The 23,523-nt window shown below is 42.9% G+C and overlaps 1 protein-coding gene across 8 annotated transcripts in view; it reads right to left on the bottom strand.

Annotated features, from left to right (window-relative positions):
- The window catches only part of AKAP13 (A-kinase anchoring protein 13), a 206,158-nt gene that overhangs the window by 111,458 nt on the left and 71,177 nt on the right, over positions 1–23,523 (bottom strand). For all 8 annotated transcript variants that reach the window (XM_048317388.1, XM_048317383.1, XM_048317386.1 and 5 more), the window contains 3 exons: positions 22,717–22,864; positions 11,818–12,114; positions 3,169–3,352 (listed from right to left, as the gene is read on the bottom strand). In XM_048317388.1, the coding sequence (XP_048173345.1) occupies positions 3,169–3,352; positions 11,818–12,114; positions 22,717–22,864 (629 nt within the window). The remainder of the gene's footprint in view (positions 1–3,168; positions 3,353–11,817; positions 12,115–22,716; positions 22,865–23,523) is intronic.

Consider the following 23,523-nt stretch of genomic DNA (forward strand, 5'->3'; position numbering starts at 1 on the left):
GCCTGTTTAGTGACTCTCCAGAGCCAGCGCCCTGCAGTCAGCATCAACGCTGGGGAGCGACAGGCTTCAACCACAGGCTCTTCTCTCTGGAACTCATGCCTACTACTTGGAAAAGGTTGAAACTCAGAGGGCTTTGCAAACTGTGCCATTTCCAAAGTTATCTTTATATATAAATCTTGATATATTTATTTTCCCTATAAAACTAGTGCCCTTCTGCACTGCAGGACAGTGTTTACTGTGCAGCTCTCATCTTGGAGATAAAGCAAGTCCCCTCAGGAATGATACACAACTGATGAATGTTTATTGGTGATGAATATTTATTTGCTTATATGAATATTTATTAATGAATGCTGCTATTGACTCTCCATCCCTGGTGACCTACATGGGCTCTGTGACAGCTCCTTGTTTGGGTCTCAAAAGAAGCAGCACCCTTCCTGTCTGAGGATGAAGAGCCAGTGCAAACCACAGAACAGAATACTTCCAGGGATGGACAACTTATATAGGAAACATCTTTCATTTTTTTTACATGAAGTACTGCAAAAGCTGAGAGAGGAAAGTTCATCAGATATACAGAAATTCAAAATGCCACCAGTGTAATTAGTTCTTGAGAAAAATATTTACACTGCAGCTGAATCAAGCTGCTTTGCAGACACACCAAGGCAAAACTACAACAACGGAGAAGGTTTTATGTCTATTCTTTAATGACTGTATCCTAATTATGGCAGAATTTCATCCCTTCCCAATGCTGGCTGGGAGAATCATTGTAAAATGCAGGGTCCTGCAAATTAGCAAGCAAGAGAACAATAAATTCCCCGCAAGGATAATGCATCACAAAACACGCTGCCTTCATTTATTTGGCGAAGTGCAGTTTAATTACTTGCAAAAATAATGACTCCTTTGTAGGGGCCCTCACTAACATGCGTTGCTGCTCTGTGTTTTGCTGAGTGGGACGAGCTGTGTGCCAAATTTGTGTGCATGGATTATACAGCACGAGCATAGGCAGAGTGCAGAAAGGAGGTTGTACAGTGTCCTTTGCGTTTTGACAGCACATAAATGACACTTGCTCTCTTCACAGAATGTTCTGTGTTTTGAAACTCAGTATTTCTCCTCCCAATAGGGATTTTCAAATCTCAATCCCATCTTATTGCAGAAAATGCTCATAATAAAAATCACTGCTGGGGAATCAGGATGTGCCCATTTTGTTGCCATCACCCTCCTGCAGGGAAGGGCTGTGGCTACCCCTGTGTCACTGCTCCAGTCAGTCCCAAGGTCATATCACAATGCTCCACCACCATCCCGCCCATTGAGAAGGGGAACCATGATTTCCAGCATCCACGGACTTCTGTTTGTAGGGCTTTATGGGAATAGGAGAGTTTTCAGAGTCACAGGACCTGTGGCATGGCTGTCAGATGTTTACACATTGTATTTCCACCCAGCAGTCCAAGAGGAAAACAAATCACAAAGAACAGTTTAAGGATATACTAAGAAGAACAGGAACTGGGACCTTGATGGCAACATTTCTGCAGTTCCTTGTGTCTTATTTTCAAAGACAAATCGCAAAGGTCATCAGAGAAATCCCATGGACTGGGCCGGCAGCATCCCTTACAGGCAACAGCACAGGACAATGTCATGGAATCCCAGTCCTCTTTCCATTCCACTGAGTGAGAACTGCCATTCCAATACTGGAGCCAGTTGCGAAATACTTCACCAAATACATGAATAGCTGTTGTAATCGTTTTGTTTACTTCCTATTTTTATTTAAATTACCAGCTCTACTCCCATTAGGGTTGCAGTATTTGCTGTGAGCTCTATAATCAAGTTTTGGCCAGCTTAAGCTTCCTGACAGTATGCAAAGCCTGTTAATGTGGTTAGTCTCACCTTGGAGAACCTTGCTGCAGTTACAGAATGAATTTGCACATCCCATTTTTACAAGATAGCCTGCAAGATGATTGTGTTTGCACAGTATGACTGTTGAACTTGATGGAGAAAAGTGTAACACTGTCATCTTCTCTGTATTAATGCCAGCAAGGGTGGCAGGAGAAGTTATTAAAGAATAGGTCCCATCCCACACTGCACCTTCTCCTTCACCCTCACTTTCCATGTGATTGCCTGAATTTAAAGATAAAACTTAAATGCAATCATTTCAGCAATATAGATCATATTTTCTGCCCCCCAACACTGCACCCAGCAACTATAGAAAGCAGAATAATTTACAATTTGTAACAGGGAATGTTGCGTGATGAAGCGGACAACACAGCAGACTCCTGAACATGACATTGGGTCACTCAACAAAAACCCCAAGTATCTGAGAAGTCAATTCAGAAACACAAAGTTTATAACAAAGCTTAAGAGAACCAGGCATCAGAATAACACACACGAAGACCAAATCTTTTCTCCTATACAAACAGCCCCCTCAAGACTCTTTTAAGCTCTTTGTCTTTATTAGCGTCAGCTATTAAAGCTAGATCTCCAAACATTTGCTGTTCAAAAATAACTTGCCATCTTCCAAAGGATTCCTTGTAAAGCAGTGCAATAAATGCTCATGCCACTAGCTACTTGCTATGTGTTGTAAGACCTGGCTGCTTCTCAAGACCATTTACAAGAGACCTGTTTCTGTTAAATATTTTGGTTTCTTTTAAACATTTGCATTAATTCTTACCTATATTTTTTTAACCTATACCGGTAAAATGCCTATTCTCTACAAGATGCTGCCTTATTTCAACATAATGATCACTATTTCATTTAACTAAAAAGCTCCCTCTCTAAGAAGTACAAACACAACAATCCACCACCACCACAATGCCTGTTAGCTCCCCTCTTTTGGGCAGTTGTGCTTGCTTGAAGAAAAGCTTTTTCATTTGTGTTTACATAAGACCTGTCTTATTTAGTCAATAATACAATGACTCACTTTGGGCTTTATGAGACAGCTGGAAGCAGAACACTGAGCAACGAGAACCCCCCCATCCCCAAAAATATTACTGCATTTCCCCTTAACCCTCAGGACTGCCCCCATTGCAGCTAGCAAGAACACTAAAAGCAAAATTATACCAAAATTGCCTTTAAGGGTGGAAGTATAGCACTTAGACACCATTGAGTGATAACGTACAGCAAAGCCAAGCAACGGTAGAGAATGGAAAACCAGCAGAGCAACCACCAAATCATCCTTACTCTGTCAAAAGCTGGTGCAGCTTCTGGTAGCCCCTCTCCAAGGCCAAGCTCACAGGCGTTGCCCCTTCGTTGTTGTGGATGCTGAGAGCTCCTCTTCCACCCGGCTGCTGGAGCAGAAACCACGTCAGCCGCAGCAGACCCAGCCTCACCGCAAAATGCATCAGTGTTTCCCGAGGGATGTTCTCTGGGAAGGGGAAACAAAAGGAAGAAAGAAATGGGAATTCGTAGGCTTGAGGGTTTGGGGAATGTTATAATCCCACATCCCAGTCCCACCACACACAGCGGCTGGCATGGAGCTGACAGCCCAAAGGAACCTGCAGCACTTGGAAAAACAGCCTGATTGCCAATATCCAGGAGACACCAGTCTTAAAGTGAGGGACACGCTATGGTGGGATTGGAAGTGCTCAACACCTCTCATGCTGAGACCGACCACAGGTCAATGTGAAAACCTCACCACTTCCTAAACAGCCACAGCCACCACGTGGCTACAGCATGTCCAAACAGAAGCATGGTCAGGTGGGTTTTCCTGGATGTCCAAACCTTCTCCTCACACACTCAGGATCAGGTTTTAGGGACAGACAAATTTTGTTACCTAACGGGATGCTGATGTGTGCCAAGGCATGGATAAAAAAAAAAAAACAATTACATTTAATGTACAAATCCAAAGCAGTTATAAAGGAGAACCATTTAAAAACTCATATAGAAAAAAGAAGAAAAAAAAAAAAAAAAAAAAAAGCAAAAAAAAGCAGCAGCAAGGGTTTTCTTTCCTGGTTTGATTATGCCTCAGACCAGCTTTTCTCAGCTTTATACAGTAGCTCTCTCATTGTGAGTAGCAGCATTTATAAACTACCAATCTCCGCTGCTGCTTTTTGTGTTTAATAACCGTGACCTTCTAATTTGGTAAAAGTCACTCTTGAGCCTGAGCTTTCATCTCAGAAAAATATCCCCCTACTCCAAAAGCTGCAGCCCTAGAACGATGCTCTGAAAAGCTTTAACCAGAAATGAGCTCCAGATGCACTGCTGAAATCCAGCATTTGCAGATCAAAGCCTGTTATTTCTGTATGAAAGGCAAAAGCATTTGGGTTAAAAAAACTGCAAGAAATAAAAATTTGTTCTTTTAATTAACAAAAGATTTCAGTATTGACTGACAGCAACAACAACAAAACACCAACTGGGTCTCAGAAAGCCATGCCAATGAGCACACTTGGTATAAACCCTTTAATATCACAGAAATGATTTATTGGGTTATTAATTTGGGTGCCAGCCAAACCTATACAACAGGTTTTAAAATGCATGCACATAACAGCTTTAGGATTTAATCTTGTATTTTTTTTTTTAAAGAAGTGTGCCCCAAGAGAAATCAATTCTTCAAAGTGCTGCTGTTCTTTCTTACTTACTTTCTTTAGGGACGTCATTAAGACCTTCGGTGAAAAACAAAACAAAGCAAAAACAGGCAGTTCTCCCCTGCCTCACACACAATTTTTCACAACTTTTTGGATCAAATTCTGAATAACTAATCTGTATTCAAGAACCAAAGGCTTTCTGGCACCACTTCTCTTCCAAATGACTCCAAATTAGGTCTCTGGGCTACAAACCAAGCCTTCCCCCTAACCTCCTCATGATTACCGTAAAGCAAAACCAAGCTGTCCTGAATACATGAGTGTGTCTGAATGGAGGTTCCAGCTGATCAGAGAAAAAGGGAATGACTGAGCTCTCCCAGAGACAAATTCCCAGCCTTTGGCTAAGTAATAAGAAGGATTTGAGTATTATTATTTGGGTATTACAGAGCGTAATGATTTAGAAATAGCACAACAAGGAGGTTAACCAATGGTTGCAGCCCTGGATTTAAAGAAAAATGAAAAATAACACACCATATAGACAGACACAAGGGAAAGGGCTGCAAAATGTGGATATAGGTAGGACTTGCCCACAGTGAAAGCCAGTGCTCGAAGTTTTACTCAATGAACTTGCACAAAGCTCCCACACTACCTGTACACTGACTGGTAGAGTGAACATAATTAATGTGGTGTAACTCTTCCTACAGAGAGGTAGGAGGCACAAAAGCACTTCTGTTAGAGCAAACAACAGCCATCCAAATACAGGATGTGTTGCACTGGTCTGGCCACGTTCTGTTCTCACACGGGATCGCCTGTTCCAGCTGCTACGTTGAAAGGGAAAATCATCTTCCTAACTAGAACAGACAGCCTTGCCCCACAGCTGAGCAGTGTAGACCTGCAAAGCATAAGCACAGGTCCCTGGACCAAAATGCTTCTTCCTCCAGCAGCTGAGAGTATTACCAACAGGGAGAAGCATCTTCTGCTCACCAACTCATGGTACACCACCAAACACACACTACCAGCTTCAAGTTCTGCAAGATGCAGGCAGACATTCCTCTTGTCCCTGAGCCAAATGGTTGCCTCTGTCTCACATGTCCACAGATGAAATGGCCCCTCCCAGTTGTCACAATGCCTCCCCAGTTGTCCCAATCTGCTCATATGACTGCACCTTCTGAGAACATCTTCCTGTTCTATTAAAACAATCTTCTTTATCACTGAATCAGTGGACAGGGTCGTTCCAGAGTTTGGATGGAGGTGTCTGCAAATGCAACTGAAGTGAATGTGGCCCTGCCCTGGTGCCTTTGGGCAATGATAATGTGCACACAGGATCTGTACAAGAAGAGGTGGCCTGTTGCCACCAGAGCATATTAAACACACAAGCTCACTATCCAGTTTTGGAAGGCTCCGCCTGACACAGAACCTGGCAGGAGGCCACCCTAACAGATGGGCACAGATGATGGCAGCGAAGAGACAAAGTACTGTACATCCAACAACTGCAGGGGCCCCAGGCAATGGCTTTGGAAGGTTCTGGAGTGTGCAAAACTTGCATGGTGACAGTTAAAAAGGCATGTGCCATCTGTGGGCTGGATTAACTACTAATATGTAATGAAAATACATCTGTTGGTGTATGGTATTGCTCAAAACTAGACAAGAGCTGGTCTGCATCAATTATGGGCATTTTGCTGGATGGAAATGGGAGGAAGACAGACAGATCCCTTCCGACTTCCTACCTTTGAATGGATGAAGCTTGTCACCCAAAATGTTGGAAATCTAGTCAACGATTTTAAGATCTTGTCATGGTGCAAAATGCATATCCCAAGCATGAAAGAATATCAAAAGCTTTAACATGCAAAAGCCAGAGCTCCTTCTCCTACCACATACCAAGCAAGAGCTCCTCATCTTAAAATGCCTGTCATTTGAATGCCAACAAGAAGCTTCTGGTAATTAGGAAACTGTGGAAGTACAAGACACACAATACTGAAAAGGCCGAGATTGTTTTGTTCCTTTCTCGTTTCCTAGTAATAGGCAAGAGTTGAAACATATGATTATTGCCCCATAATGGCAGGGTACTCCAGTCCAGCTGGCAAAACACAAGATTTTGGATGTATTATTTTTGTGTAATTTTCTTCTGCTGTGATACATGAACAGACAGTTTATCTGCGCAAATGAGGACCAAATTTCCATATGTACTTTGCTAATAGTAAAGGATTAAGGTTTAAGGTGTTATTAGCACAAAACAAATAAGCATTGAAGGAAAAAACCAAAACCTTTGAGTATGACATGCCCAAGAACACTAAGTAGAAATTTTCATTTTAAACCTGATTAAATAACAGAAAAAACCTGGTGTTCCCTTTTAAAAATAAGGTTCCAGATAGAGTAACCTACACCTAATGCTCAGTTTATTCTCCATGCCCTGAGACATCTCATGAGCCAGCCACAGAATGGGGTAGCATTGCTTAGTCTTCCTGCACTGGTGACCTCTCCTAGGTTCTCACCCAAACTCACGTATACTCAGCAATTTGGAAATCTACCGTCAAATCTGGCCTCAAAATCTTGCTTTCAGCTGGAAATGCTCTCACTGCTCAGATCAGTCCTTGAGAAACAAAGGTAAAAAACCCCAGAACCAAGCTGCCACCTCACGCCAAGGTTCTAGAGCAAGGCTCCAGCAGACAACTGCACTGCAGAAAGGTCAAGGCAAAGATGTTGTGTTTGGAGTTATAAGCTCAGCTAATAAAAAGATGTGTGGGTAATTCCTTTCTTAATCTGATAAATAAGAAATTTTTCAAAGCACACCAAAAGATCTCTATGTCCCCATTCCCACTAATATCAAAGGGAACAGGAACATTCTCATGCCAACAATTTCTCAGCCACAGACTGAACGGTACATCTCTGTCTCGAGCAGCACATTTCTGATGCTGTCTGAACAAGAGCTGCTTTCTGCTTCCCATTTTCCACTGCAGAGGGCACTAAATTTAGGTATGGAAAAGATTTTTTACATCTTATTGAGGACTGCTGCTGAACAGAGCACTTTGTGCTGATGGCACTGAATGGACCATGCTGATTTATACCACATTGTGCTTTATCAGAGAGCACAGAAGCTGAGCAGCAGACTGGAAAGGACATGAAACCCAACCAAAGAACACCTGTAACTATCACACTGAAAGGGTTCCAAGGGAAACTGTAACAAGAGCGCAGCAGATGAACAGATTAAAGCTCTGTGTCTGAAATACATCATCAGCAGCGTAACTTTAGCATCCTCCCATGGCAAAAAAGGCTAGCTCCTAATAACCAAATTCTGAAAGTTTTCGAAAGCTTTTTAGGACTTTTTGTTTAAAATAAGATGGTTTTTTTGGTTACTTTCTCTCTTCAGACATGCTCCCTCCCTGCAAAAAAACCCCAATTCACGATCTCTATTTGAGGTGACACTCATGTTGTCCTGTACACTGAAATCCTACTGGTTTTCTACATGAAGCTATTAAACCCATAACCCTAATACATTCAGACTATTTCAAACCAGGGCAGGGAGTTTTCCTCTATACCCACCCCCTACCTGGTGAGGTCAAGGAGTTTAATTTCCCATTACTTATTGAAGATGGGTGTTTATCCCGTAGCGTTTCTGGGAAGCTGTACATATTCAACACATCAGTAACTGCAATGAGTTAAAGTGTTCTATGTAATCTGATGGTCCCCTGGTTATCAGCCTGAAAACCTGGCTCACTCTCTCACAGCAGTCCTTACACTCCCAGGGGAATTGCTCCATATCACAGTGATCACAGCAACCCCCTGTCAAAATTAACCAGCTCCTGAAGCACCACCTCAGAAAATTACCAAACCACACAACCAAAAATTAACCATAGTTTTGGGTTTCACCACTCACTTTTAATCAGCAAAATGAAAAGACTGTTTTCTCAAAGGTTTTGTCAGAATGTTACTTCCAAGTTATTTTGAAAGTGATCTGTTTACTAGTGATACAATTAAGCTCTCTAGCTTTTCATACCTGAGCCTTAGATCCTCCCTAATTTTTTTCTCCCTTCTTTTTCCCCACTGCAACATAAACAAGCCATAATCATTACTCATACCTCAAAATATTCAGTTGTGGTTTTCTAGTTAGCTAGTTTTCTCTTCAGTCATTTAAAATAGAACATCACAGTCCTGCATTTACATTGCATACATCCTCAGGATACATATTAAATTTTGATTTCTAGGCATAAAGTGTAACAATCTGTTCCATTTAAATAGCTGCCTTTAAATGCCACTGAGAACAGTAAATAGCCCTACGTTTGACAGCAGTAACAACTATGTTCTTTAGAAAGTTACAGTGCACTTGTAATTATTAAGACAGACATGATTATATGGCACCTGAAAAAAATGCTGTGTTTGGAATACCACAGTAACAAGACTAATCCCTAATTATGGATATTCTGAAATTGTGGATGCCATTGGAGTTCATACAGATAGACAGATAACTAAGAGCAAGGCCCAGGAACTGTTTGCTGTGGAGGAACAGTTTATGGCTGGTGAAGAGCACAGCTGTGTCTCAGGGACCATGCTCTTCCCCAGCCACACACTGTCCCGGGCTCTCTTCTGCCTCCCAGGTCATCCCACCAAATGGCTGAGTACCCTGTGCCTGTCCCAGCAAGAGAATGGAGCCCAAGGACCTCTGATGGCAGGAATCTTAGGTGCTCCCATCCCCACTTCCGTGCCTGTATCTGCTCACTGACACAGCAGATGAGTTCAACAGCCCTGGGAGATAGAGCTTGGTGAAACTTTTAGCAGCCCCTCTGCCCTCTGCGGTGTGTGACAGCAGTGAACTCCTGCCCTCTGCTCAAAGCCTGGCCAGGGCTGGGTGCAGGCAAAAGCAAGGACAAGCCTCCACACAAAGCCACCCCCTCCTCAAAATTCAGCCTGGAGTTGCGCTCAGTGGTAGTTCTTGTACCCAGCTTCTGCCTGCAGAAAGCCATTACCTCCTAACTTTTGCAAAAGTTAGACTCCTACTTCAGGCCTTTGAAAAATCGACCTTTAAACATGGTTCTCAGCAGCAGCTTCTCTGAGCAGCAGTTCCCCATCCGGCTGTGGTGCTCCGGGAGCTGGCGGAGGCTCCCGGCTCTCTCCTGCCTTCAGAGGTTTTGCTGAACAGCAGTGTTTTGTTTCCAGCCCACAAGAGCCCATAGAGACGTGCCAGCTCAGAGGCAGAGCTAAACATCTTTCAAGAAGGGATCTGACATTTTCTTTTGTTCTCATTTCTATAGTATTTTCTCCTTCGAGAAGGTTATTTGAAGTTATCTGGTGCTGACATTTAGGGAAATGTGAAGCATGAATCGGAATAGCTGTTCATAGGTAGTGACGCAGCGCAGGACAGGGTGTCCCACTGCAGGCACTGGCCAGAATGTGTCTAATTGTTCAAATGCTCCTACAGTGCAATCTTTGCAGTGCTTTTCTCTCTCCCACACACAAATTAGCACACAAGCACCAGTATAAGGGTGCTATATTTTAGCACAGGGTTTTTTCTAATCTAGTGCTCCATCATAAACCAGGGACATCTCTTCCATCTCACTCTAGCAAAACAAGAGTTTTGTGACCAAAAGGATGCTTATGCATGCAAATCTTTCCTGTCACAATCACAAAAATTCCCCCAAATTCCCTATGTATAAATATCTCACTGCAAAAAACTACCATATAACTCTACCTCTAACAAAAAGGGAACCTATTTTATAGCAGCAGTATTCTTGAATGAAATTGGCATTTAGTGGTATTACATTTATTCCCTTCTATCTACACACACCTCACCACAAGATGCTAAAACACTCAAGAGTAACAGAATTTGGCACTACAGAGCTCCCCCTTCTCACTGTGGATGCCATGGATGCTCCACAGGTCCATTAGCATTCAGAGCCCTGCATAACCACAACTTCCAGGCACACAAGCACATGCTGAGCAAACCAACTAAATCTTATGGCCTGGTTTCCCTAAGTGCTGATTTTCCAAAGAATAATCAAAGTCAAAAAGAGAAACCAGATCACAGCCTTCCTGCAAAATCAGCAACAATTCAGAGTTTCAAAGTTTTCATTAAGATCACTGTGATCATATTTTTATCACTTAAACCAGAAATGTCTGAGTTATCTCAACTTTTTTCAAATGCAGAAAGAAACATCAGGGACTGCCACACAGAGGAAAAGAATACCAAGTGTTTATCTCCTTGTAAACATACGACAGCTGCTGAATTTCTATCAAGTAACCATTAAATGTGATCAAGTATTTTAATGTCTGCTAATATGGGAATTGCCTGTCCTTGTATTGAGGTCTACAAAAGCAGCAGTCAGCAAGATGGAGAAAGATAAAGCAGGAAAATTTCCTGTGGAAAAACCCTGTTGCAGAGAGCAGAACTGAGCCTGCTGCACCAAGCAAGCTACATCCCAGCCCTATTCAAGTGTTTGTGCCATTGCATCCTAAAAAAGATAGCAGATGTCTCACATCCCTGAAGTGAAACTATTTGCCAAAATACCCTGAAAATTTACAGCAAGGATTTGTACATAGTGGAACTAGTCCCCCTGTCTCACGTGTGTTTCCCTTTACCCCCTTGTGATAAAATAAGCAGAACTCCAAGAGCATGGACACACCACAGTATCCAGAACACCTCAGCACTTCTGCTTCAGCAGCCACCAGACACTCTGGGCCAGCCTTGGGGTTTATTTATAAGCTCTCAGTAGCTCTCTGCTGTGGTTAAGGGCCAAGTTTTCCCACCCTTCCCTTCTTTTATCTGCAAAATTGTCCAGGTTTATTTTGGGGAACTGTTGTGTTAGGCCAGCCAGTGTGCAAGCAGGGAAGTGATACAGGGGAAGAGCCCCAAGTTCTCCAAGAAAAATCACATGTATTTTTCATGTTACAGTCACTTTGCACCTGTCCTATAAACCCAACATTTACAACAAACACCAGATTTGTGGCACAAGGGTATTTCTGGGAGCTTCAGATATTCTACACACGGGGTTTTTTCAGCACATAGCACTATGCCAATACACATGCCATTGTTACACACACAAAAACCCCTTTCTGGCTGTATGTGAAAATACTGTCAGCTAGTGCTATTTCATAAGAGAAGACCAAGAGAAATCATGAGTCAGTGCCTTTTGTATTTTAAGGCGGCTGAAGGGCAAGGCATGGGATGTGGATGAACATCACATCCCATCTCTGAGCACAGAGGCCACCACACCCTTTGGAAGGTACATAGCGGGTTCCCAAGGCAGGGAACCCGTTCTCCCAGGCTTTTTACCTCTCACCCAACCTGCAAATCTCACTGTGCCCCACAGGTCCTCACCGGTCAGGGACTGGTCCGCTCCCAGCACGTTCCATTCTGAGGGCAGCTTCAGGTGTCGAAAGGCCAAGGCCACTTTCTCATCCAAGAAGTCCACGTCTGCAGCAGGTGGCCTTGACCGGTCCAAGAACCGTGTGAAATTCAGCGCCTGCTGGTTGCCAGCACAGGTGGCCAGAAACTGGGCGGCATCGTAGGCTTCGTCCTGGACAAACTGGAAACTCTCTTCTGCCACAACCAGAACGGGGTGACCTTCTCTAGAGGCACAAAGTGCCACCTTCACTGTCTCACAGCAGTCATGGCCTGCAAAGCAAAATTCATACAAATGGTAAAAAAAAAAAGAACAAATGGCACGGGCTGAGGAAACACAACTGAGAAATTCCTTTGACACACACACCCTTTCATTAAATCAAGTAAGACCAAGTTATTGAGGGTCACAACTCCAAAATAACACCATCTTTGGAATTCATATGCATCATCAGAGATAAGTATTTCTTATAGACTTTAAAAGGAAAAGATGTATAACTCTTCTCTGTCCCAGTATAAACAAAGAACTATAAGCCACCCAGGCTATTTATATTCAGCAACAAGCAATCTCAAGAGTTTTAAGTAATTTAAATAAAGATTTTGCTAACATACCAAAATCCAGATTATATGGACAGAGTTTTCTTTCGCAGCTCCGCAGGACTCCAGTAACTCATCAGAAACTAGAATCTGCGTGCTGCTAAGCTACATACTCCAACTGCTGTCATGACACTTGGCTTGCACCGAAAACACTGAGATTTCACCTAAAACAAAGGTCTACATGGCTATGAGAGCACAGCCTGCCTGGGCATGCCCTGTGTGTGCTCACTGCTGCACCTGCCCCTTGCATTTGGGTTCACACGACAAAACTAAGATGCTTCTGCTAAATAAAAACATGGAAATGGCCACTTACCATATTTACAAAACAAGAGGGTTGGAAGTTTGATAACTTTATTATTTATTTAGGGCAGGGGAAACTGGAGAAAGGAGGCCCTGGCATGGGAGCAATTTCATTGACTCAGAAACTTGAGAAGAAAAAAAAAAAAAAAAACAAAAACAAAAACCAAACACCAAACCAAACACCTTTTTGAAATTTTAAAAGGCAAAATACACTTTGTGTCCAACACAACCAGGACTTGTAGTTGTCAGACATGCCCCTCAATAATAAGGTTTGTGTTTCAAGTTCACTGTGTGGCACAGTTTCTTGTTCCATCCTCAGACTGACGTCATGGCTGTTTTTGCCAGAACAGCATGGACCCTGCACTAATTACTGGAAAAGCTTCTCTTTGCCCATGACCTCAGCATACTACCACATTCATGAAACCCTGCTTAATTAAATACAAAATGACGATTTATTTTTAAAGGCTTGGAAATTCAATTTAAACCCCTATTTGTGGTCAGTGGGAAAGTTTCCTTCTTCTGTTGGGGCCTTTTGCTGTTGATTTCCCTGACAAAAGGAAAAATATGTCCCTAATCTTCATGGTCTTTCAGCCAACCTCGCAAATCTGTTCTGAGGCTTTTGGCATCTGTACAGATTTTGTCTGCTGAAAGAGGCAATCCTGAAGTTAATTGAAAGGTCAAAACTGCTATTAGGACACTGTGGGTAACACCAAAATTGTCAGGGATGAGGCTGTGGCTTCCTAAGGAGAGCAAATGCAGCTGGAAAGGTATCAAAGACAAGTGGAGAAGGGGAGGAAAACACACACGGTTGTTGCTGCAACTGCTCAATACAACCAGGACACTCTGAAGCTGAAAGGTGAGAAAACTTCTTTGTTTCCAGCACCAGGTATCTGTTAGCAAGAGGATGATGTGAAAGCTGAAGGAGTAGATTTACTAGTTTTGTTGTTTCAAAGAATAGGGGTAGGAAGAACTTCTACTGCTCTTGCAAATACTGCATGTGCACTCTAATAATTACTGTATTAGTACTCAGCTGCTCAGATGAAACCCATTCACAGATTCCACTCATCCCCACAGTAACAGCCCCAAATGCTCAAGGGAGAAGTGGGGATGATACAACTTTGGCGGAACTTGCCTTTAAGGCCATTTAGAACCGTACATGCCTTCCCCTACACCTTTTGGCTTTGCTGATCTTCCTAATGACATCAAATATGGAGCAGGTAAGACATTAATTTTGTTTGCAGCCTCCACAAAAGCAGTGCTCTACATGCACACTGTGAGAAGACCATGCCAGCCTCAGGGAGCTGACTCAAATTCTGCGAGCTGGGCTCTCCCTACTGCAGAGCAGTGGAAGGTTGCTAGAATGCAGAGTTTAAAAAAAGCCAAACTTAATAAAAGATTCCTTAATAGCATGAGAACAGCTAAAGCTTTGTTGGGTTTTTTAAATTATTTTTTAGAATATTTTCTGCCTATTCCCATAAGAATCCCATCTGCAGAATAACCTAGAATACGGCTACGCTGCCAGCAGACTTTCAGGATTGAAGCAGCAGGCAAAAATGGCCCATGAGCAGCCAGAGAGAAATCATTTGGGACAGTCACTTCCTTGTCACAATGCCAAACAACTCTGCTATGGGAGCAAAAGCTCCTCCATCGAGACAACAACTACAGAAACCTCCATCAAGATACATGACCTCCTTAAAGCAGCACATCACGGATGTACACAAAATTCCCTTGGATGGAGTGTGTGTTAAACACCAGCTGCAAAATAAAGGTGATAAAAAGACCATGTCCTGACCTCTGACCAACAAGGAATCTACTGGAACTTCCCCAGATATTGAATGCAGCCTAGAAGAGAAAGTGACAGACCTGACGATCCATGTTTATGTAACAGGATCAAACAAGCATCGTGCTAAACCCTAGGGAATGTTCTTCAGAAGGGCAACCGCTTGCAGTGCTTTGATGTTCTGTTTCCTCACATCTGAGAAGATGTCAGACGTGGGGGTAAGAACGTGGTACAGGTTCTGACTTCTGGCAAGCAGTTCAAATGAAAGGGGAGTCAGTATGTGACAAGAGCAGACAATACTATAAAGATTGCTCAAGAGGTCTCTGCCCCCCTGCTTTGAAATGGCTACAGGAACAATGTGAGCAAACATGTCCCCAGTACAGGAACCTTCTGAAGGAACCATCAGTGGGGCAACACTTCTCACCACACCAAAGACCAATGGCCTGGACTAATATCTGAACATTACCAGAAGGGAGCTGAGCTTTCTGGCACTCTCAGGAGGTAAGTGGTTATCACTGCAGGAACAGCCCAGATCTGTTTTCACGAGGTTAAGTAACTTGTCCGCAACCACAGAGAGCTCCAGGCAGTGCCAGAACAGCCAGTACTGCTGCTGTGCCTCATCCTTCTGCTCTGTCTGGCAGGCAGCAGGGCTTTCTAACATGGGTTAAGCACCAAGTTATGCACCTTGCAACCATCAGGGTCATCAACTATGGACTGCTGCAACACCCTCATACACCCATCCAGATGTGGAACAGAACAATGTCTGACATTAAAAAGGAAAAAAACCAAAACCTGAGTGTGTCAGCAGGCTGACTTTGGTGTTTTGGTGGAATGGAGTTAATTTTCTTGGCAGTACCTAGTGTGGAGCTGCTTTGGATTTGTGCTGGAAACAGTTTTGATAATCCAGGGATGTCTTCCTTCTGGCTGAGCTGTGCTTACACAGACCTAAGGCCTTTTCTTCTTCTCACCCACCCCACCAGTGAGCACGACTGGGGCACAAGGAGTTAAGAGGGGACACAGCCAGGACAGCTGACCCCAACTGACCTGAGGGATATCCCACACCATATGGAGCCATGGTCAGTGTATCGAGCTGGGGGAAGAGAGAGGAAGTCTCCATTACATGGGATGGAGCCCTGCTGCCCTGAGGATGGCTGAACACCTGTCTGCCCATGGAAAGTAGGGACCTAATCCCTTGTTTTGCTTTGTCTGCATGTGACTTTTGCATTACCTATTAACCTGTCTTTGTCTCAACTCTCAAGTTTTCTCACTTCTACTCTTCCAATTCTCTTCCCCATGGCACATGAGGCAGCTTAGTTGCTGGCTGCAGTTAAACCATGACAGTCAGGAAGAGCAATGAACCTATTTATAAAGGTTTGCATTTTCATAGCCTAAAAACACATGTAACTGAATAATTCACACAGATAAGTGCACCTCAGAGAAGGGATGAGAAATCCTCATGCTTTACACCACCATCAGGTTCTCAATACTGCACCCCTCCTGACTGCCTTCAGCCTTCTCCAGAAATCAGGCCCTTTGGCCAGAATAGCAATCAAAATGATGAAATACTCAATATTATCACACTGGTACCATCCAGCAGTATCCTTGTTCAAGTTTTAACTCTCCTGACAATATCACAGTGTTTCTCACTAGCTGACATCTCAGACTGCATGGCTATGCTTCTCTTCTTCACACTTTTTTTTTTTCCACAGTACAAAATGTGGTCATTTCTATGCTGTCTTGACTGTGATAAAAGTCAAATAACCCATCCCTTAGCTCCAGCAGCATTGCATTTTATCCCATTTCTCCTTCTGCTCCTCAGTTACTTTAAATCTAGCTTGGAAACAACTCATGACTTGGAGCTGTTTTGAGAAATACCAACATACTGCAGCAAAAATACAGAAACTAAAAAACTATTTCAGTCTATGCAGAGATGGTGCAGGGACTAATTCTGCTGTGATAAAGCTTATTCCTCATCTACTCATCAAACAAACCATGGTTTAAAAATTATTTTAAATGAGACAACAGCTCTCGAACTGAAGAATCCCTTACTGGGAATGAATGGGGACACTTAAAATGAAGCTTGCTCTGGGGAACATACAAGAATGAAAAATGAAGACATGGTGCTCTGGTCTGTTCTTAATCCTGAAGAGATGAGATGCATCAGCATGACAGCACGGCTTCCTCTACATGATAACGATGCAGAACAATGAGCAGGAGAACAGGGGGAGATTTCCCAGCTGTAAGTCATCAGCAGATAAATTAAGGTACAGCTTAGTCCATCTAACTGCTACCTGTGCCTGTGATCTGGGGTGCAGTTAAAAGGGCAGCAGCCAAACTCTTCAGACATTTTCTTGTTTAACAAGGTCTTTGTGGAGACAAAACACCCCTAAACAGAGCTTTATTAAAAGATGATTTCATTTCCTACTCCTCCAAAAGTGGAAATCCTGTCCAAACCTCCTATTTTCAGAATTCACATTGGAGCTATCAAACAATGGGCCCCCAGCCTAGGCAGCTATTTAAAGCCCTGCTGGAAGCACATGTTTGGGTTTGCTTGGTAGGTGACTAAAGACTAATTGCATCCTCCAAGTTACCATCGTGGACCTGGGTTGAAAGAGGCGTTATAGAGAGATTTAAGGACAGGAAAACCAGACAATAAATGTTATGAACTTCATGAATTATCTCAGATTTGCATCCAAGAGATGTTGCCATCTGGTGGTTTGTGGAAAAGGAAGCCAAGGGATCTCCTGTGACCATCCAAAAAGGGGTTCTTTTCTGCTTCAGAAATCCTGAGCTGTGGGTCTGAAAATCAGAGCCTGTCTTTGAAGTGCATTTGTGTAATGTACACAGTTACTGTACTCACTCTTGCAACACAGGAAGCCTTATGAAACACACAGGCACAGCATCAGCAATGGACAGGAGCCTCTGCTTTTCCTTTGAAACCTTTCACTGGAGAGGTTAAAGAGAGACTGGAGAGGGGGTAAAGGTTTTTTTTTAAAGGCCCTTTACACACTGTAGATGCCCTAAAAACTTAGAGAAGTGTAAGACCCCACACATTATATCTTAAATAATTTCAGCATCTTAAATAATTTCAACACAGATTCAATCACTTTTTCCTGTGACTGATGTCATCTGGTACTGGCATCATTTCCTTTTAATTATAGTGCCTCAAGCAATTAAGTACACTGAAGAGGATGAACTGCAAAAAGTCTTCTTGGCTATGCTGTTTTAGTCTATTTTAGGGGTTTTTTTGTTTCATAATTAAGAGTATTTTCAAATCCACAACTGGTATTGCCAAGTGGCCATTTGTTATGCAACTTGTTTACCCTTCTGGTCTACCAGTACAAAGATTGTAATTCATGAAATACAGCTTTTTCTATGAAGAGTTGTTTCTTAGGGGAAAACAAAGTCTGTGGTAGAAGTGAATAAAGCATGACCATATGTAAAGGATTTCACAGTAAAAGAAAAGTTTGAAATGAAGATATTTCCAAGCTAACTGAAATTAATTTTTGTCTATCCTTTTAACTAGCAGAAAGAAAGTAAGGAGGAAAAAAAAATCAAAAAACAACTCTGAGAGCTATGAAATTAAGAACAAGTTAAAGACTGAAGCTGCTTCTCTGCCTTAGCTCAAGCAGGGAGAGAAAGCTCCCAGTGAGTCAAGGCACTTGGAGTCAATGGGAATGTGTCAGCCCTGTGGAAACTGCTGGCAAGCAGCTACCAGCAGACAGACAGTCTCTCAGATACTTTTTCTACTTCCAATTTTGATTCTCCTCCCCTTTGAAACCCACACAAGAATCCTGCACCTTTTGAGAGCAACAAACGTGAAAAAAGCAATTTTGGTATTACAGAGCTTGGAGTAGATACAGCACATTGCAACAGCACTCACCAAGGCAATTACATCTCACAAAATTTACTTCTTGTTTTGGTGACCTGGCTCGCAGACAGGGTATTTCTTACCCTTCACTTATTTGATTAGCAGCTGCTGCAGCTCTGGATTTCTGGACTGTCTCTTCCTATTTGAAATTTCATTTCAAATTTCCCCCGTGTCTCCCACACTTTCCAGACTACCAGTTGCTAAATGCAAAAAGCAAAATACATGTCCAATCATACAGCTGCTATGGTGATGCCATACAAACTTGCACTAGATGCACCACACAAATACTGGAGCTCCCAGCACACCAGCTCCTGCAAGAAAATTTCCCCAAATCTCCCCAAGAGCTTCCCGATGCTCAGAGGCCTCCACTGGCCACGGCAAGCTGTGGTTGGGACTTTTGACTTGTGTGGACAGTGATGAGGTCATTCCTCCTTCTGCTGATTTGCTTGCCAGATCATGATTTGAGGACTTTTATTATTGGGTTGGGTTTTTTCCCAGTGGGAAAAAAAGCTGCTCTAGCAGAGAGGCAGGAGATGAGGCTGCTGTCTTGCAACGAAGGTTTCACTTCCCTGCTTTACACAGATTTCCTTCACTATCACATGCAATCTGCTTGGCCTCAGTTACCCTCCCTACCCTGCAGAGATGGCGGGAAGAAAAAAACACATCCAGATTATGGCAGTCTCAGCTGCTACAGGAATAAGGACTTGCAGAAAAGCTCAGTTAATGACCAACACCAGTAGGACGAGCATCTGTGACCTAAGAGGACACATCCATCCCCAGCAGTACAAATTCAGCAGCCAACAACAGTTTAACCACAGCAGCAGAGATGGTATCATTTCTCTGCTTCCCTCCCTGCTCAGACCTCTGATATTTTTTTAACACCCCAACTCCAGTGACCAAGCTTTTGCACTAATGAGATCCACACCGGAGCAATGCCAGTGCCATTACACCTCCACCTTAACGCTGTGTCTGATAAAACAGTGCTTGAAATTGTTCTGCAGAACTACACAGTGCCTCTGGAACTGAGGAAAACTGCTTTCACTAGGGAGAATTTCAACCAGATGATTTAGAAATTGAAGAACTGTAACAGTGACAGTAAGGCCAACAGTTAAAGAAGGTTTTGGTAGCTTTTTGCTGAGACGAACAGAAGCTTCGTTGGATGATGCAACCTGGTGTGTCCTTAGGCTGGCAAAAGAGCTACTGAAAGCACACAAAACATCAGCTCCTGGCTAATTCTTGTGTCTCAGTAGCTAATTATGACACTTCAAGTTATGACTGACCAGCTGAGAATCTGTTTCTTAAATTAACACAGCCAACAGCAGAGCAGGATAAATAACCCATCCCATCCTTCAGAGCAAGTGCATAAATACAGGTAAGTATTCTGTACTTTGAAGAAGTGATGAATCTCTATTTATCCACATTTTCAGGTAAAATAAAGCTGCTCCCATAAATTTACCATCAAAAGTCCTTTTTTTCATTATATACAGAAATAAAAGCTCACATTTGAACAGTAGTATGGACTAGATATATTCAGTGTCTAAGGCTGATGATAAAAAAAGCATAGGAAAGAGGCAGATTGCTCTCATAATTATATAAAATGCAGCAGTCATTTAATTCTGCAGAGATAAGCTTTTATTTGGGTAAGTCTTTCAGGATATAGAGAATTTTCACATACAATGAGAATTTATGAGGTATTTTGACAGTTTATATTTCCACTCCATTTTCTCTAATTCTTCACCTAAAACAACTTTATGTTGTTAAGATTTCTTTTTAAATGTGATTTTCTTTGAAAGCTCTGCTAAAACATTCTGATTAATTTTGGCAGCAAATGTACTGAAATAATTTGTCTTTTACACCTCCATATATCAAAAACCTACTGAAAAAGACAAGAACCAAAAATTACAAATCTGGGCTTGTTTTGCTTCAGCTTCAACAGAATTACAGTCACCCCTTTCAGCCCAGCCACCGATGGACTTCATCTGAAGTCTCCTGGGGACCATATGAAATATTGAGGACTTGGGGCAAAAAATGAGGGAAGAGCCCTCAAGTGCAGAAGGGATGAAGGGTAGGTTCAAGGGAGGCAGAGAGGCTCCTGAGTGAATCAGCCCTTCCTTAATCCACCTGAGCTGTCCCGGAGGAGCAGCTGTGCTCCCAGGGATGTGCAATGCTCCTTGCATCACAGGGACAAATGAAAGATGCTCGGAGCTGGAAGTAGAGGGTGAGATTTTGGCTAAAAGCTGCTTGCAAGAGATTCCTTGCAGGGCACTTGCTAAGTGCCTGGGTGTTGGAACAAGGGCTGGTCTCACACACACTTTGTGTTGTTCATGGCTAATCCCAGCGAGGTCAAATAACGCTCTGAGTCACCAGAGCCATCGCCAAGGCAACTGTGGAATATACAGAGTAAACACATGATTACAGATTCACTGAGCGTCCAGGAAGGAGGAGGAGGAGGAAGAGCTGCGTTGAAGTAAGTCATACTTCCACTGAAATCAGTATAGTCAGTGCTGAAACAACACTGGACAAAAGCACGGGTGTCAGCAGAGGGTATGAAAAAAATTAGGCTTTTCCCATTTTTTTCCTTTGCCTTTCCCCAGCACCCCCTTCACCACCAAAGTGGTTTCTTTCTCAGGTAGTCTCACCAAAATGAGGTATGAGCACAGATGAGAGTGTTATCCACATGGCTGCTTTACATCTGAGACGTCACCTCTTCCTTGCACCACAGCCCTGGACAGGGCAGGAATGACACTACCTTTCTGAAAGGTCCCTTAAAACTTTGTCTGAAACAAGCTCTATTTTGGGACAGCACCCATCCTGGTCTAGCATCACGTGCCACAAGATCATGACTAAACTGGGTAAAAAAAATCCAACAAAACAATCCATTATTGCTAAAGGAACAATTGAGAGAAATTCCCTCTTTTCCTTTTGAATCATGATCGGAGTCAGATTTCCCACTAACAGCGACAAAACGAGCTGCAGGGAGCCCTCCCCGGTGACTCAGTTTTATCTGGGGCTGGCAGGACAGGCAGTGCCCAGAGCATCACTCTGGTACCACCTGGCAGCCACCGCCCTGGCCACATCCAGCACTGCTCCGAGGACAACAGTGATAGGAAAGCATCGTTCCTGCCCGGAAATCCCATCCAGCACGCTGGTTCCCACATGGGCTGAAGGGAACACTGAAGCTTTTCAGTTCCTTTCTTGGCGAAGCAGCCACAGCCCCGAGGGAGAGGTGAAATCATTGCAAGCAGGGCTGGCAGAGCCCCACGCCCACCACACAAAAGCAGGGAAGGAGTCACCCCCTCTCCCCTCTTCTGGGAGAAAACAAGCACTAATCTAATTGATTGCACGGGGCTCCAGTCATCAGTAGCCATAAAAAGACTTCTCTTCCCAAGCCAACTGAACAACATGAACAGCACAAAAAGAGGAGGAAATGAAAAAAACAGAGTGGCCAACTTTTAGCCACTCATTCCCAGGAGAAAAAAACCTCCAAATTTTACTCCACGTGCATCTCTAACAAAACAATACTTAGGAGGTAGATGAAAAGACCAACCCAAGAAAAACACTTGATGGCCTGACTTACACTGTGTGTAGTGAAAATGTCAGGCGTTTTTCTCACACTGGTAGCAATGTGCTGCATAGCAACAAGTCAGAATGAAAGGTTAATGGTGAGGACTGCAGCCTGGAACACGCTCATTCCCACGGTCCTCAAGTCACCAAAGGGAAATGTCCCAATTCTTTTTGTTTTGTTGGTGGCACAAAGGATAAAAACAGTGGTGGACTTTCATTTGGAAACCCACCTCATCCGAACCAGCCACGGAGAGACGGCACCAAGCAGCACATCACTTGCACTGCAAGAGCTCCAGAAATGCTGTGTGGGCTCTGAGGTGAACAGGATTTAGGGGAAAGGGCTGTATTTCACCAGGAAGACAGCAATGAACCTCATCAAGTCAAGTGGATGATAAGCGTAGCTAACAATTACTGGGCTCTACACCATTTGGGCAATAGCATCTCTAAAATGGCAAATGTGTATTCCACCATCTTTCTTGCATTTAAAAGCTTTTTCCTACATCTAAAAGTAACTGTGAATTTTCTGTAAGAGATCACATAGTTACATATTAAACAATTGCAATCTCAAAGTCATATAATTCTAGTGAAATCAAGAAAGAGGTTTTTAAAAGGCAAAAGCAGTCATCCAAACCACATGTTCTACTCCCTGTGAATGTGTAAATGAGGAAAAAGACAACCACGAAAGCAGCATTACATTCCAGTCCACTTGTAGTAACCAAATTTCACACAGTGATACACTGACATGCAAAGAAAGGCAATTGTTTACCAGGAGAAATTGTCTCCAGACTCCCAGGATTAATCTTTCTCGTGCTTGTGCAGTGTTGGACAGTTGATCCAGTGAAGACCAAATAAAAAACTACATCATCTTCAACTTTATCTTCCTCAGTCAGCTGCACTGTAATAACAGAGTCACCCTAGGAAAAAGGACAAGAAACAAGGTTAGGTTTACATGACCAAGATCTGCATCATCTAAAATAAAACTACTTTTCCTACAAGGTTCACACTCTCCATTCATACACTCCTTTCACAAGACTCAGATATGCAAGTCAACTTCAGCATCAAAGCCAGCCAATATCCAGGAAATATGCTGAATGCAGCTCTAGGAAGAGACATGTAGCAATCTCCAGGGTATATTCAAAACAACGACTTAATATGGTGAAATCACACCGAATCTAACAAACGTGTACACCCCACATATATACAGACATATCCCATCATATATGCATAGGTGAAACAACAGAAATGAGATAGTGGCCTAAAATTGCCTCTGCCTTCATAAAGTTGAAAAAATTCCCTAACTCCTGCTTGAGTGTTCACATTTCCCCTGTCCAATCTAGCACTGCATCCATAATTCCAACTTGATCACTGAACGCATCTCTCATCCACAATCCATCAACACACAAAGATACCAAAGTTTTATATCCACTAAGATTTTTTTTCCACCTTCCTTACAAAGAAACAGTAACTGTGGTGGTACAGACAGTGGTAGCTCTTCTCACTCATCTATAAGCTCATGCCTTGGTGAAAAGCTCTGTGTGTTAGCAAAAACAGCAGTTCTTCAAGCTTTGAGAAA

The sequence above is a fragment of the Corvus hawaiiensis genome, chromosome 13 (genome assembly GCF_020740725.1).
Source record: "Corvus hawaiiensis isolate bCorHaw1 chromosome 13, bCorHaw1.pri.cur, whole genome shotgun sequence".
Taxonomy (NCBI): domain Eukaryota; kingdom Metazoa; phylum Chordata; class Aves; order Passeriformes; family Corvidae; genus Corvus; species Corvus hawaiiensis.